Genomic DNA, 16,794 nt, shown 5'->3' with positions numbered 1-16,794 from the left:
GTGAGGAGGGAGAGGACTCCAGAGACAGGAATTCATTCTGAGGAGACAGCCCTGACCTGTCACCAGGGCCTCAGGGAAGGGGAAGATGGGTCACAGAAGTGGCAGATTCCAGGCTACCAGGTCACCATCTTTCTGCTGTGTGAGTACCACATCCAGAGCCCTGTGTGTTTCAATGGACACGTGATGTGGCTGATGGAGGACATGTGGGATGGGAGTGTCACCCCACATCTGGAGTCATACCCAAGGAGATGCTACCCCCGACCCCCAGCACAGGCCCTGCACTCTCCATTGGCTCTTTGCAGATGCTCAGCTGATCCCACCCCCCACTCCAGCCTCCCTTCCCCCTTATCTCTGGGGATTTGCAGATTTCTCCTCTATCCTGATCTAGGGCAGAAAAATCCCTTTCCTCTGGAACTGAGAGAATGGCAGGGTAATAGGACAATAGTCTCAAGGTCCTTCTAGTTCTTCCTCCTCCTTTCAAAGGTGGTAAAATGGCCTGAGAAGGGACATGACTTGCCCAGGCCTCTTGGATTGTGAATAACAGCATTGGACTGGAACCAGGGCTCCTGAATATGTATTCCATCCTTACCATACCACTGCCAAGACCAAGTTGCCCACTAAAAGTTCCTCTCAAGTGGGGCGCCTGGATGGTTCAGTCTGTTGGGTGTCTGCCTTCAGCTCAAATCATGATCCTGGGATCAAGTCCTGGAATTGAGGCGCCCCCCCCCCCACCATGTCTGGGTCCCTGTTCAACAGGGAGTCTCCTCCTCCCTCTGCTTCTCCTTCTTCCTCTGTCCCTTCCTGCCCCACTTGTGCTTTCTCCCTCTCTCTCAAATAAATAAATAAAATGTTTTTAAAAATAAAAATAAGTAAAAGTTCCCCCTGAGAATCTGTAAACAAGGGAAGACAATGAGAGAGCCAGATCTTGCCTGACAGCTCTTCTTCAGACCTTCCTATGGATACTGTCACCTCTGGGATGGGCTCCTTGTCACAGGGACTCAGGGTCATGTCATTAGGATAATATTAAGCTTTAAAAATTATTTTGATTTTTCTTATTTCATCCTTTCATTAAAAAGTTAGAAAATACAGGTAAACAAGTAGAAGAGAATAAAACATTATTTGTAATACCAGCATTACCCCAAATTAACCATTGTTAATTTAGTTATTTTTTCCTTTCAGTTGATTTTTCCTTTGTATGTGCATGCGTGCACGTATGTGGGCATAAGTGTGGGGCTGTGGGTGTGCATACGTACCATATACATATACATTCTATAGGTCAAGTTTATTTTTTTAATCTTTTTTTTAAAGATTTTTTGAATTTATTTATTCATGAGAGACAGAGAGAGAGAGAGAGGCAGAAACACAGGCAGAGGGAGAAGCAGGCTCCATGCAGGGAGCCCAACATGGGACTCGATCCCGGGTCTCCAGGATCACACCCTAGGCTGAAGGCAGTGCTAAACCGCTGAGCCACCCGGGCTGCCCTATAGGTCAAGTTTAAAAATGGAATCACAGTATTTAGTTGCCTCCTTTTTAATTTGACAGTTTATAATGATTTTCTAGGCATTAAATATTTTTTCTTCATATACACATAGTGCACACCATTACGTCCTTTGGATAAACTTTAATTAATTTAACCAATCCACTGTATGTGCATTTAGGATGTTTCTGTTGTGATTAACACTGCTTTGGTAAAATTCCTGCGCTGAAATCTTTTTGCCTAAGTCACTGAGATTATATTTGTGTCAAAGGTATAAGGGGATTGAATGGTAAACGAATGGCTGCCTAGCCACTTCCATAGTGCACTTCCACCTATGGAAGTGTTGAGGCTCTGCTCCATCATATCAATCACAGACCCACAGTTTGGGGCCACAACAACGTGGTTCTCCCCAGTCTTTCTGCAGGTGGCCTCCTGCCCAGCCAGTGTGTGGGAAATTCTAGATTCTGGCCTCTACAAGGCATATTTCTCCATTCATCTTTTCCTTCCCAGCCACAGACCTCTACACCTTTGCAAGAAGAAATGGAAATGGCCCTGTTGAATGTTATTTATTCGCTTATTTGTTAGGTTTTTTGTTTTTTCATTAAATGTCAGGGAGCAAGGAATGGACAGAGATACCATTTTTTTATTTATTTTTATTTTTATTAAATAACAATAACAATAAACATGTCCCGAGGGGTAGGGAATAGCCAGCAGGACCAGGAAATAGTAGCTGAAGCTGGAAAATAGGCAGAAGGGTCAGTAAGAGAAAGAGGGCTGAGGAACAGCTGAAGGGACCATGGTGCACTTACTGGAGATGGAGGATAGCCAAGGGGCCCAGGGGACAGATGAGAGTGCAATGGAACTGATGTAACAGGAGACAGAAGCCCAGAAGCCAAGGGCATCAGAGAGACCAGGAAATAAGTCATCAGGGGCTGGGGAAGTGGAAAATAGGGAAAAGCCAGCAGATCCAAGTACAACAGAGGGGTCTCAAAATAGAAGGAGGGACCAGAAGGCAGAGGGACCAAGTAATATCCAGAGGGATGAGAAAACAGAAGATTTGGCTAAAATGGGAATAGCAGATAGGTTTGGTGTTCTGGGCAGGAGCCTGTGGGACAAGCAACTTCACAAGGCACCAGGATTTAGGGAAGAATCTGAGGGGATAGGGAAAGGTAGAGGTACTGGGGGACCAAAAAATAGGAACGAATTGGAAGGGGATGGATAGCAGCTAGAGGAAGCAAGGACCAGCTACTGAGGCTGTAGAACAGGTGGAGGGGTGAGGAGGAGACAGACCCATGGTACAGTTGGAAAGACAGAGAAAGGCCTCTCAGGTTGAGGAGTAGCTGAGGACATCAGGAGCCACATGGAACAAGGAATAGTCTCTGAGGTCAGAGAACAGCCAGAGGGAACTGCAAAGTTGTACTTGGCACTGGGCGTCTACTAGACATCCCAGGAGCTAACCAAAGGGCTAGGGGAAAATAAAAAGAGCATTAAAAGTTTTTCTGGTGTTGGAGAGCAGCCTGACTGACCAGAGAACAGCTAGAGGGACCAGAGAACAGCTGGAAGGCATAATATCCATTCCTGAAGTTAGTTAGCAGCCAGAAGCCCCATGTAACAGGCACTGGGGTAAGTTGCAGAAGCTGAGGAGAGGTTGAGGAACAACTGGAGTGGCCTGGACTGGGGTGACAGGGGTTTCTTGGGATGTGGGACTTCAGTGCAAAAATAGGAAATGTCCTGGGCAAATGAGATAATTGGTCACCCTACCCAGGAAACAACCAGAGGATCCAGCAAATAGACATGATGTAAGTGATGGAGAAGGTGAGAGTGCATAATCAAGCACAGTGGAGTGCACAGAACTAGCAGACTGGTGGTCAAGAGCCTAGGCTAGGAGCCAGGTCGGCCGGGTTGACCAGCTCTCTGCAAAGCATGAATTTCCCTGAAACCAAATGCAGGAGTATTAAGTGAGGGTGTCTTAGAAATGCATAGGGAAGAATTGGGATGGGACAGCAGTCAGGGGACTCAAAGGACAGTCAGTCTGTGTCAACTGGAAGGAATAAGGAAAGCTTGTCAGGACCAGGGAACAGCCAGATGGACTAGAGCACAATCAGAACGGTGCCACGGATTAAGGATCAGCTAGAGGGAAAACTGTCAAAGGAAACACAGGACACTCAAAGACACCAGAGAGCAGTCAAAGGGAAGGAGAAATAGGAGGTGTGGAACAGTTAGAGGAACCCAGGGACGCTCAGGAAAGAGACCAGGGGGCACTCAGAAGGAGCAAGCAACATTTAAATGGAACAGTAAACAGACCAAGGAAGAGTACTATGGGGACTATACACAAGGAATAAGGACCAGCAGAGGGAGCAACAGGGAGAAGTAAGGGACAGGTGTGGCCTGGGTAAACAGAGGAAAGCAAGAAGGAGGAGCATAGGGGTACAGAGAACAGTCAGAGGGAGCAGGAAAGATCAGGGCAACCCCAGCCAAGGGCAAACATACAAAGAAGCTGGGTGTCTGACCTCTGGCGGGGGGTTGGGAGGGCACAGTGAGCCAAGAACTCATTGCACACTTTCAGCCATCCTAGTAAGCACCATGGAAGCCCTTCAAGGCTAGGACAGGGCAGGATCATATCACAGGAGGTGATGTAGAAGTGTTCCTGGGCAGGAGTAAGGGCAGCCCAGAAGTGGGAATACTGAGCCCTAAGCCGACTGCAGGATGGGACAGAGCAGATGGCCAGGGACACAATGGATAGTGTGTGGTCAATCCTAGCATCCCAGCACACCTTGGTGACGAAAGCACATAGTGTGCTGGCTCAGATGACCCTGAAGGGAGACAGTGCTGTGTGAGTCACTGGAGAGCCGTGAGGAGCTAGAATGGGGATCCTCACCTAGAATGAGGCAGTCCTTGTAAGGATCCTGGTGGTGGTAGGCATACATGCCATCCTCCCAAGGTAGAAATGGGCCAGAAAATCCAACCTTCTCATATGTGGCAGGTGAGGCTGGAATCTGGGTGAGTGTGTATTAGCAACTTTCTACCCAGATTTCTAGTGCCAAAATCCCCCTCCCAAAGCTTCTATTTTTTTTTTTTGTGGGAAAAGGGATCAAAGAGGGGCATCTGTGGGCAGTAACCTTGTATATATTCATCTTGTATCTGTTAATGCTGATAATGCCTGTCACGGTCTTTGTGTACTTTCCCTGAGAACATGGCTTTAGTGACTCCTAGGGAGAGAGAGACAGATGAGAATGGTCTTTTGTCCACCAGCTTGGGCCACTGGAGGTGATAAAATGTTTAATGATGTCAAATGATGGAATATTTTCATTCTTTCATCCTGGATGGTAAATAGCCACTCCGGTCCTGCCCCCCACCCCCTGTGGTTCCTCCCCACTGGGTGACCCACACACCTGCTGGTCTATCCTGGGGTAACTGGCAAGCTGGTCAGGAGGACAGACAGTCAGAATGAGAGCTTCCCTCAAGCCTGACCTCCTGGTTGACTGGGTGATGAAGGGGGCATAGGTCAGATGTGTTGCTAGGGGCTCAAGTGGAGGTGCTCCTCTCAGCAGCCCTCAGGGCTATGCTCAGGAGAGCTGGTGGTTGGAGATGTGCTGGGCATGGGCCAGTGCTTGTGGAGCTGCCTCCAGGAGTTGCTGGTGGTGGAGAAGGTACTATGAGTTCCCTTCATGCTTGGTGCCCCTGAACATTCACTAACAAGGGGAAGGAGGCCTCATTTCCTCATAGTCAAATCATTAGATCTTTTCTTTGATACTCAGCGCCTTTTCCCACTCGTTTTCCCACTCGTTTAGGAAATCCTCACCCACCCCAAGGCCTAATAAACAAATATTCACCTAAATGTTCTACCAAGAATTTCAGTGCTTTTTTTAAAATTTTGATTGTTTTGAAATAATTTTAAAATTAGAGCGAAGGTACAAAAACATCACAAAGAACTATGTATGCCCTTCATCCAAAAATCACCTGTTGAGCAGCCCCGGTGGCTCAGCAGTTTAGCACCGTCTTCGGCCCAGGGCGTGATCCTAGAGACCTGGCATCGGGTCCCACATTGGGTTCCTGCATGGAGCCTGCTTCTCTCTCTGCCAGTGTCAGTGTCTCTGCCTCTCTCTCTCTCTCTCTCTCTCTCTCTCTCGTCTTTCATGAATGGATAAATAAAATCTTTTTTTAAAAAATCACCTGTTGGGATCCCTGGGTGGCGCAGCGGTTTGGCGCCTGCCTTTGGCCCGGGGCCCGATCCTGGAGACCCGGGATCGAATCCCACGTCAGGCTCCCGGTGCTTCTCCCTCTGCCTGTGTCTCTGCCTCTCTCTCTGTGTGTGTGACTATCATAAATAAATAAAAATTAAAAAAAATTTAAAAAAATCACCTGTTAACATTTTGCCACATTTGCTTTCATTCTGTTCTTGATTTATGCATGTGTTGTATGTGTATATGTGTATAAACACAGCTACATTTAAAACTATTTTCTGAACCATTTGAGAGCAATTTGCAGATACTGTTCCCGTTTACTCCTAAATACTTCAATGTGTCTCTCTTAAGAACAAGGACATGCTCTTCTGTTACCACAGTACAGTTTTCAGAATCCAGAAATTTCACATTGTTATAGTACTAACATACCACGTGTTATGTAATTATCTAATATACAGTGTGTAATATACAGTTTCCCTAATTGTCACAAGAAGGTCCTTGATAGCATTTTCCCCTGATCCAGGATGCAATCCAGGTTCATGTATCGCATTTACTTATCATTTCCCTTTAGTCTTTAATCTGGAACAGTGCCTCAGCCTTCTCTTGACTTTCATTACATGGACCCTTTGGAAGAATGTCCCTCAACTTGGATTTGTCTCTTGCTTCCTCATAATTCAACTTAGGTTATTCCTTTTTTTCTCAGGAATATCACAGAAACAATGCTGTGTTCTTCTCACTGCTTCATGTCAGTAGTCACTCAGTATCAATTTATCCTTTATTGATATTAACTTTGATCACCATGACTAAGATGGTGTCTGTCAACTACTGCAACGTGACTGTCTTTCCCTATGTAATTAATAACTATTTGTGGGGAGATACTTTGAGGCTATGTAAATATCCTATTTCTCATGCTTTTGTTCACTGCTTTTAGCATCCAGTGATGATTCTTGCCCGTAACAATTAATTACTGCGCTGTCTCCCTAATGACATTTTTCTAATCCCATCATTTCTTCCACATTGATTAGCTGGGCATTCTACGGTAAGGAAAAACATCCCTCGCTCTGACTGCTGAAAGTACAATTACACACCAGGCACAATGAGCGCACCTTGATTTGTCATTAGTCACTAATAGGAACTAGAGCTTCTTGGGGAAATGACCAATTCCAGGGGTAGAGCAGAGAGAGTACAAAATGATCCTGGAAGAATTCATTGTGCTGGAAAGTAAAAAAGTGCTCAAAAGATGGGGGCATGAGGAAAGAACACAGGAGCCACCTTGAAGGAACTCCCTCTGGCCAAATTTGGGACAATTTGGGAAAATAAATAATGATAGCCATAGATGATAACCCATTGAATAAAGCAGTGAGTCCCCAGTACATGTGATAGGTTGATAGGTTTGTAGGTAGGCAGGCTGATAGGGAAGAAATGAATGCCTCTTTTTGATACCATTCTGATCGTTTCTGGTGTGCCCACTACTCCAGTCCTTCTGAGGATAATACTGGTAGCTTGCTAAAACTTTTTATTTTGGGGGGCGCCTGGGTGGTTAAGCATCTGCCTTCAGCTGGGGTCGTGATCCCGGGGTTCTGGAATTTTAGATTTACTGGAAGTTGCAAAGATGGTATAGAGAGGTCTCATGTTAACCCTTTACCCAGTTTCTGCCAGTGGTTACATACTGCATGGCTAGAGTACATTATCACAAACAGGAAACTGACATTGCTACAGTGTGTGTGTATTTCTCTGCCATTCATGTATCAATTCCTGAGTAATAATATAGATACAGAACAATTCCATCACCAAATAAGCCTACTGGTGTTACATTTTACCAGTTAGAGTGAAGTATAGAAAACTTTGCTACCTTTAAATCCCTTTACCCTCACCAGTTTATATTATAATACTATTGTCTTAAATATTTCCCCTACATACATGGAAATCCACAACAGACAATGTTAGACTTTTTTGCTTCAACCTTCAAACATAGTTTGGAGGAGAAAGAGAGGAGAAGGCATGTCTATTGTGTTTACTCATATTTTTGTTTTTTCCATTTTCTTCTTTCCTGATGTTCCAACATTCCTTCTCTTATTATCTCCATTCTGGGTTTTTTTGTTGTTTTTTAAGATTTTATTTATTTATTCATGAGAGACACACAGAGAGGTAGAAACACAGGCAGAGGGAGAAGCAGGCTCCATGCAGGGAGCCCTATGTGGGACTCGATCCCGGGACTCCAGAATCACACCCTGGGCTGAAGGCAGACGCTCAACTGCTGAGCCACCCAGGCTTCCCTATCTCCATTCTGTTTACAGAACTTCCATTAGCGGGATCCCTGGGTGGTGCAGCGGTTTGGCGCCTGCCTTTGGCCCAGGGTGCGATCCTGGAGACCCGGGATCGAATCCCACGTCGGACTCCTGGTGCATGGAGCCTGCTTCTCCCTCTGCCTGTGTCTCTGCCTCTCTCTCTCTCTGTGACTGATATAAATAAATTAATTAATTAAAAAAGAAAAAAGAACTTCCATTGGCCATTCACTTAGGGTAGGTCTGCTAGCAACATATTTTTTTAGTTTTCCTTTATCTGAGGATAGCTTGATTTCCTTTGCATTTCTCCTTTCTTAATAACAGCTTTACTGAGATATAATTTACATATCATACAATTTACCCATTTAAAGTGTACAGTTCAGTGTTTTTTATATTTATGGATATGAGCAACCACCACCACAATCAATTTGACAACATTTTCATCACCTCAAAAAGAAGCCCCATTTCCTTTAGCCATCACTCCTCCCCACCCTCCCCCTGTTCCCTGCCTCCTCCCAACCCTAAGCAACCACTAATATACTTTCTGTCTCTATAGATTTCACTATATTGGATAGAATCATATAACCTGTGATCTTTTTGTCTGGCTTCTTTCACTCAGCATCATGTTTCAAGGAGCTCCCTCTGGCCAAATCTGGGACAATCTGAGTAGCAAAATAAATAATGATAGTAATAGATTATAACCTGATGAATAAGTATGGAATTGCCAGTCCATATGCCTGGACATATGCCCATATTTGTATGTAGATACAGACAGGGACAAGGTGTATCATGTTGTATGTATACATGTTATACCATGTGTACCACGGTAGGGATGAGCCACACAAGCATCCCTACTTCATTAGTTTTTATGGCTCAGTAATATTCCATTGTATAGATGTGTCACATTTTATTTACCCATTTGTCAGCTGATGTACACTGGGGTGGTTTCCACCTTTTAGCTATTATGAGTAATGCTGCTGTCAACATACGTGTACATGTTTTTACATAGCCATATCTTTCCATTTCTCTTGAGGATATATATATATATATATATATATATATATATATATATATACCGAGGAATAGAATTGCTGGGTCAAATGGTAACTATTTTAATCATTTGAGGAACTGCCAGATTTTTTCCCAAAGCAGCTGCATTTTACACTCCCCCAGCAGCATATGAAGGTTCCAATTTCTCCGCATCCTCACCAACACTTGCTATTTTCTGACTTTTTGATTCTAGCAATCCTAGTGGATGTGAGGTAGTATTTCATCATAGGTAGCCACCCCATCATCATAGCTATCCAGACACCTCCAAACTTAATTTTTTTTAAATAAACTTCATTTTGTTGTGTTATTTTGTTTTTAGATTTTATTTATTTATTCATGAGAGAGACAGAGTGAGGCAGAGACATAGGCAGAGGAAGAAGCAGGCTCCCTGTGAAGAGCCTGATGTGGGACTTGATCCCAGGACCCCAGGATCACAACCTGAGCCAAAGGCAGACGCTCAACCACTGAGCCACTCAGGCATGCTCACCCCCACCCACTTCATTTCTTAAGGATAGGTTTGCCAATTCAGAGTTGACAATTCTGTTCTTCTAGCACTTGAAAAATGTTGTACTAGGGCACCTCGGTGACTCAGTCGGTTAAGTGGTTGACTCTTGATTTTAGCTCAAGTCATGATGTCAGGGTCCTGGGATCAGGCTCCGCATCAGGCTCTGCACTCAGCGGGGAGCCTGCTTAAGGATTCTCTCTCTCCCTTTGCCTCTGCCCCTCCCTGTCTATAAAATAAATAAGTCATTGAAAAAAAAAAGAGAAAGAAAAATGTTGTGTCACCTCCTTCTCTCCTCCATGGCTTCTTTCTTTTTTTCTAGAATTTTTTTAAAGGTTTTATTTATTTATTCATGAGACACACAGAGAGGCAGAGACACGGGCAGAGGGAGAAGCAGGCTTCTTGCAGGGAGCCTGATGTGGAACTTGATCCAGATCCCGGGATCACACCCTGAGCTGAAGGCAGACGCTCAACCACTGAGCCACCCAGGCATCCCTCCTCCATGGCTTCTGATGAGAAATCCACTGTCACTTAGTTTTCCCACATAGGTAAATTATGGTTTCTCTCTTGCTGATTTTTAAGATTTTTTTTGTCTTTTGTTTTCTTAAGTTTGATTATAACATGTCTTGGTGTAGATTTCTTTGATTTATCCTTTTGGGGTTTGCTCAGCTTCTTAAAACTCTATGTTGATATTTTTGCCAAATTCGAGAAAATTTCAGTCAATGTCTCCAAATACTTTTTCAGCCCATACTCTTTCTCCTCTCCTTCTGGGACTCTGATGACACAAATGCCAGATCTTCTGTTATAGTCTCATAGGTCCCTGAGGCTCGGCTCTTTTTTTTCCCCAGCCAGTTTTCTTTCTGTTCATATTGGATCATTTCCATTGTTCCATTGTCAAGTTCTCGGATTCTTTCCTCTGTTCTCTCTATTCTGCTCTTGAGCCCACAGTGGACTTTTAAATGTTCAGTCATTGTATTCTTCAGTTCTAAAGTTTCCATTCAATTCACCTTCATATCTTTTCTTTCTTTGCTAAAACTTTCTACTTTCAAATTTCTTTTGAGTATGGGGCACCTGGATGGGTCAGTGGTTGAGTGTCTGCCTTTGGCTCAGGTCATGATCCCAGGGTCCTAGGATAGAATTCTGCATCAGAATCCCCACAGGGAGCCGGCTTCTCCTTCCACCTATGTCTTTTCCTCTCTCTGTGTGTCTCTAATGTATAAATAAATAAAATCTTTAAAACATTTGAGTAGATTGAAATATTTTTATGATAGTTGCTTTAAAATTCTTGTCAGATAACTCTAACATCTGTGTTATCTCAATGTTGGTGTCTCTTGATTGTCTTTTCTCATTCCAGTTGAGATTTTTCTGCTTCTTCACATGATGCCTGATTCTCAGTTATGTCCTGGATATTTTGGGAACTCTAAGACTCTGAATATTGTTTCAATCTTGTGTTTAACAGGCCTCCTCTGACACTGTTTTGCTAGAAAAGGAGAATCCCCACACAGGCTAAACTGACACTGTGGGAGAGAGGTCTCATTATTCTCAGACTGGTATGAAAATCTAGGCTCCCCATTCAGCCTTTGCTGATGGGAATGGGAGTAAGAGCACAGTTTTTTTCTGTGATGCTTAGCTGGAACAGGGCAGTATTATCTAAGTTGTTCTCTCTTGCTATGTTGCCTTCTTCCTGGTACTTAAACTAATGAAAGTGGGCTTTCTGGGGCTGTTTCTGTTTGTGCCAGTTGACATTTTAGGTTGCCAATTTCTTGAGCACCTAGTTCAAGATATGTGTGGCAAAAAAGAAAACTCTGGGAAGGGCAGTCCCGGTGGCTCAGCGGTTTAGCGCCACCTTCAGCCCAGGGCTTGATGCTGGAGACCCGGGATCAAGTCCCATGTCAGGCTCCCTGCATGGAGCCTTGCTTCTCCCTCTCTCTCTCTCTCTGTCATGAATAAATAAATAAAATCTTAAAAAAAAATTACCAGCTGAGGTGCCTGGGTGGCTCAGTCAGTTAAGCATCTGCCTTCAGCTCAAGTCATGATCCCAGGGTCCTGGAATTGAGCCCTGCATTGAGGTCTCTGCTCATGGGGAGTCTGCTTCTCCCTCCCCTGCTCTTGTGTTCTTTCTCTTTCTCTCTCTTCCTCTCAAATAAATAAATAAAATTTTAAAAAAAGAAAAAAGAAACTCCGGGAAATCACCAGTGTGTCATTCCTCAGGTTCTGAGGATCATGGGTTTACCTCCCTCTCTCCAGCTGACAGAATGTTCTTAGCTGTTTCATATATAATGTGCAGGGGTTTTAGCTGTATGTGGCAGCAGAAATAGAGAGAATCATGTCTTTTCTACTTGGTCTCCTTTCTTCTCATTGATTTGTAAGAGTTCTTTACAACCTCTAGATATGAACCCTTCAACAGTAATATCTGTTACAAATGTCTTCTATCCTGTGGCTTTCATTTTCTTCTCTTATAATGCTGTCTTTTTTTAAGGTTTTATTTATTTATTAGAGAAAGAGAGAGAGAGGCAGAGGGAGAAGCAGGCTCTATGCAGGGAGCCTGATGTGGTACTCCATCCTGGGTCTCCAGGATCACGCCCTGGGCTGAAGGCAGCGCTAAACCGCTGGGCCACCCGGGCTGCCCATATAATGCTGTCTTTTAAATAAATAGAATTTTTAAAATTTACTGTAGCCAGACATCAATCTTTTTCCTTATGGTTAATGTTTTTTGCATCTTGTTTGAGAATTATTTTCCTAATCTGAGATCATGAAGGTGTTTGTCTATATTATCTTTTGTCTGTGTTTTTTGGGGGTGCCAAAACCCAGGAACGAATTTTCTGTATTGTTTTTAAAGGCTCTATTGTTTTGCCATTTCCCTATATGTTTCTTTTTATTCAATTCTATTTTATTCAATACTATATTGCCATAGCCTGGCACATAATCAACCAGTTAACATATGTAGTTCCTACATTAACTAGAGAACTTAAAGAGAGACTATTTTAATCCTCATTTTTGCAAAAGAATGATTGAACAAATAAATGATTGAATGTATTACAAACACAGTGAATGTCAAGATACTTCAATAAGTTTTTTTCTCTCACAAGATGAAATACAAAACCAGGTACTGAGTGAAAACCCTATGTACTACATTATGGCAAACGTCAAAAACAGCTTCCTATTTGTCTTTCTTCCAACCCCCAGTGCTGACCATGTCACCTTGAACAGGATTGTGTTGTTACAGATCTCCATGTCATTTGAGGATGTGACCGTGGACTTCAGCAGGGAGGAGTGGCAGCACCTGGACTCTGCTCAGAGACGACTGTACCGGGATGTGACACTGGAGAATTACAGCCATTTGTGCTCAGTGGGTAAGCACAGCTGCCCTGTGTGTCTGCCAGAGGCCTCAATATGGCTATTTCCATTCTCAGCTGCTGGGTGTCCTGGAACATCTTAAGTGTATGATGGTGTCATCCTTTATTTGTCCAAGATTCTTCAGTCCCTTTTCAGCACAATTATTATTACTCTGTTCCCAGTGAAATGTGATTACTTTTCTGGAGAGCAAATGGAAATGTCATTGAAAGTCCTCTGAAGGGCAGCCCGGGTGGCTCAGTGATTTAGCGCCACCTTCGGCCCAGGGCGTGATCCTGGAGACTGGAGACTGGGGATCGAGTTCCGCATCGGGCTCCCTGCATGGAGCCTGCTTCTCCCTCTGTCTGTGTCTACCTCTCTCTCTCTGTGTGTCTCTCATGAATAAATGAATAAAATCTTTAAAAAAAAAAAAAAGAAAAGAAAGTCCCCTGAAATCCAAGTAGCTCGACCCAATCCTGTATCATCTCCTGTTAACAGGGTACCAGGTTCCCAAACCAGAGGTCATCTTCAAGTTGGAACAAGGAGAGGAGCCATGGATTTTGGAGACAAAAACCCCACATCAGAGCTGTTTGGGTGAGTGAGTGTGACTCAGGCAGATGGGGGACATGGAAGTAAATCTCACTTTTTCTAGAAGAGGCTGATACCTTTGAAAGGCTATGAAGATAACCTACCCTTGAAAGTTCTAAACTTCTGTAGTTTATTGGAGATAGTTGACAGAAGCTCCTTTGATACCTAAATGATCTTTCCGAGTATGACTTTTTTTTAAGATTTTATTTATTTATTCATGAGAGACAGAGAGAGAGAGAGAGGCAGAGACACAGGCAGAGGGAGAAGCAGGCTTCATGCAGGGAGCCTGATATGGGACTCGATCCTGGGTCTCCAGGATCAGGCCCTGGGCTGAAGGCAGGCACTAAACCGCTGAGCCACCCAGGCTGCCCCCGAGTATGACTTTTGGAATTGTCTTCATTGTTTGGCTTTTTGACAGAAGAGCTGCCTCTAGTCTCTGTACTCTGGATCACATATATACTACCCTATCTTATCTAAGACCTTTTTATTCTTCCTACTCCACTCTCACCCCCTTTATCTTAGATTCTTTCCTTGTACATTCAGGTATTTTAAAATTTCTTCCCTTTTATTCCAATTCCACCTGTTCATTCCTTATACCTCCTCCCAGGGACAGCTGAGCTACTGTGTTTGATCTGTGAATTTGTGTAGTATTCCTTTAAAGCCTGAAATATTGGTTTATGAGTAGGTATCTTTAGTATATATAAGTTATACGGTGCCACATGTCTAATTCTATTCCTTTTTTCCCTCATTTGTAAGGTCTGTCTGAATTACAGCGTGTACATCTGGCTTCATTCCTTCAAATTGCTGCATACTATTCCACAGTGTGTCAGCACCACATCTTACTTAACCATTCACCCAGGGGTGGAACCTAAGGTTGCTGCTAATACAAAATCCCAGCTAATACAAACAATTCTATGATAGATTTCTACAGAAATGTTCCCTTTGGGAACATTTGGGAGGGTGAGAATTTCTTAGGAATGTTTATAGAAAAGGGGATTTTCCTAACCATTGCGTAATTTTATCCTGAATTTGAGCACCACCATATTATTCTCAGATTTGCATGAATCTATACTAACCATAGTGCACAAAGGTTCTTGCTTTCCTAGAGTTTCTGCCAACAATTAATAGAACCAAAGTTTCTCATTTTTTAGCCAATAATCAGTATGAAGTGGTATTATATTTTTTCTTCTTTTTTGCAATTCTCGTATACCTAGTTTCAGCCTTTCATTACTGACCTGTTGTGGTCTCTTTGAGTTTTCTTCTATGAGTGACCTTGTTCGTGTTCCCCTTGTTTCACTTGAGTTTCCTGTCTGTTTCATACTGCTTTGCATACAATTTATTACTTGCCCTTTTTTCCAGCCTTCTCCTCCTCCTTGTCCCCCTACAATGAGTCTGCCCTAGGGACCCTGTCTACTGTTCACCAATCTTTTCTTCGTATACATGCAAAGATTCATCCATACTGAATTCTTTTTTTTTAAGATTTTATTTATTCATTCATGAGAGACACACACAGAGAGAGAGAGAAAGAGAGGCAGAGACACAGGCAGAGGGAGAAGCAGGCTTCATACAGGGAGCCTGATGTGGGACTCGATCCTGGGTCTCCAGGATCAGGCCCTGGACCAAAGGTATCGCTAAACCGCTGAGCCACCCAGGCTGCCCCATCCATACTGAATTCTGATGACTCTGCTGTTGACATCTCCAGTCTGGTTTTCACTTTAGTACTAGATTTAACTACCCAGAAAGTTCCCATGAGATGTTTCTCTTGACCCTCAGTACGTTGGAAATTGGAATCATCATCTCACACTTAGCCTTCCCACCTTCCAAATTCTGTCGCAATCTGTCAGTGCTTCTTAAATCTTTTAGCCTTTTTTTAAAATTAGTTACCCTCTAGTTCCTAGCGCTTTTCCATTTTTATAAATATCATTTTCAGTTCTCAGTTCATCTTCTCAGTTCCCAGTAATATCACCTAAAACCAGCTCCATATTTTCTTATGCCTGGACTATGATGATTTTATTCCTGATTGAACTTGCTGATTCCATTCTTTTTTTTTTTCATTCTTTTTATTAGTTCACTTTCAGTAACCATTTGCATGTATTCTTTGGAAAACTATTTATCCAGTTCCTCTACCCACTTTTTAATTGGTTTGCTTATTTTGTGCTATTGAGTTGTATGGGTTCTTTAGATAATTTGGATTTTAACTCCTTATCAGATACATGGTGTGCAAATATCTTCTCCCCTTACGTAGATTGCTTTTTCATTTTGTTGATTGTTGCTTTGGCTGTGCATTTTTAACATTTTCTTGATGTCTACCACATTTAGTAGTGTTCACCATGAATCTGACTCTTTAATATTCTGTGCTCTATTCAGATGATACATTTTCACCTGGTAATCAGATTTTGGTGTTCCATGAAATGGCTCACTTACTCCAGCATATGTGGTTCTTTCCTTTTTCTTGCCTTTCTTTCCACAGGAACTCAGAAAAAAAAAAACACAGATTTTAGACTATGTGGTAACTGAGGCTTTTACCTCATTCTCTTTAGAAGGTTCCCAGAATTCAGAGCCCATTTCTTGTTATAGAAATCAGGGGCTGATCAAGAGAGAGAAACTACATACAAATTTGAACAGGGAAAGCATAACATAAAACATTATTAGCTATGATGAGATTGAAGTGACAAGAGATTAGCTAGTAAAAATAAAGAGAAATCCAAAGAATAAAGGAATAGCAGATAAAAGAAACAGTCAGTACCTCTAGGACTTTGATGGAGCACCCAAGGAAGAGCCTCCCCTGTTCCCAGGGATGAATCCAGATCTTATTGAAGGACCCAGCCACAGCTCAGAGCATGGAAGAAGAGTTACTGTGGTCCTCTGCTGGCAGAACTTGCTGGAATTCTGCCCTCTGGGGTTCCAGAGAAAGCTGATCATGGTGAAGCTTCTCACTAGAGGTAGTCTACACATCATCTGAGAGGGGTGCCAGGGTAAGCTGCTGAGTGCTGCTGGCTGCAATACAGTGTAGAAGCCTGGAGCTGGAGAAGCTACTAGGACTGTAGGAGCTGGGTGCTTGGAAAGCTGTATGAGCTGCAGGAGTTGGGTGCTAGAAAAGTCATCCACACTGTAGGAGCTGAGGTCTAGAGAAGCCACCCACACTGCAAGACCTGGGTGCCTGGGAAGCTGCGTGTATATCAGAAGCCCAGTGTTGGCGAAACCACCTGCACTGCAGGAGCCTGGTGCCAGACAAGCTGCCCTTGCTGGAGGAACCTGCTAAGTGAGCCCACCAGAACCAAGAAGCAAAACCCCTTTCTCCTGCAGTTTCTCCATCACCTGTGCTGAAAAGCCTCAACATCATGACAGATGGCAAAGGGAAAAAAAACATATTTA

At 43.3% G+C, this 16,794-nt stretch overlaps 1 protein-coding gene across 9 annotated transcripts in view; it reads left to right on the top strand.

Moving 5' to 3' along the window:
- ZNF41 (zinc finger protein 41) overlaps nucleotides 1–16,794 on the top strand; it is a 41,893-nt gene that overhangs the window by 20,691 nt on the left and 4,408 nt on the right. For 8 of the 9 annotated variants that reach the window (XM_041741404.1, XM_041741401.1, XM_041741408.1 and 5 more), the window contains 2 exons: nucleotides 12,725–12,851; nucleotides 13,330–13,425. In XM_041741404.1, the coding sequence (XP_041597338.1) occupies nucleotides 12,725–12,851; nucleotides 13,330–13,425 (223 nt within the window). Of the gene's footprint in view, nucleotides 1–12,708; nucleotides 12,852–13,329; nucleotides 13,426–16,794 lie in introns of all 9 variants that reach the window. The other variant, XM_041741407.1, reaches the window with a different exon arrangement.

The sequence above is a fragment of the Vulpes lagopus genome, chromosome X, assembly GCF_018345385.1.
Source record: "Vulpes lagopus strain Blue_001 chromosome X, ASM1834538v1, whole genome shotgun sequence".
Classification (NCBI taxonomy): Eukaryota; Metazoa; Chordata; class Mammalia; order Carnivora; family Canidae; genus Vulpes; species Vulpes lagopus.
The sequence above is the reverse complement of the archived record's forward strand: the minus strand, read 5'-3'. Positions and strand labels throughout refer to the sequence as shown.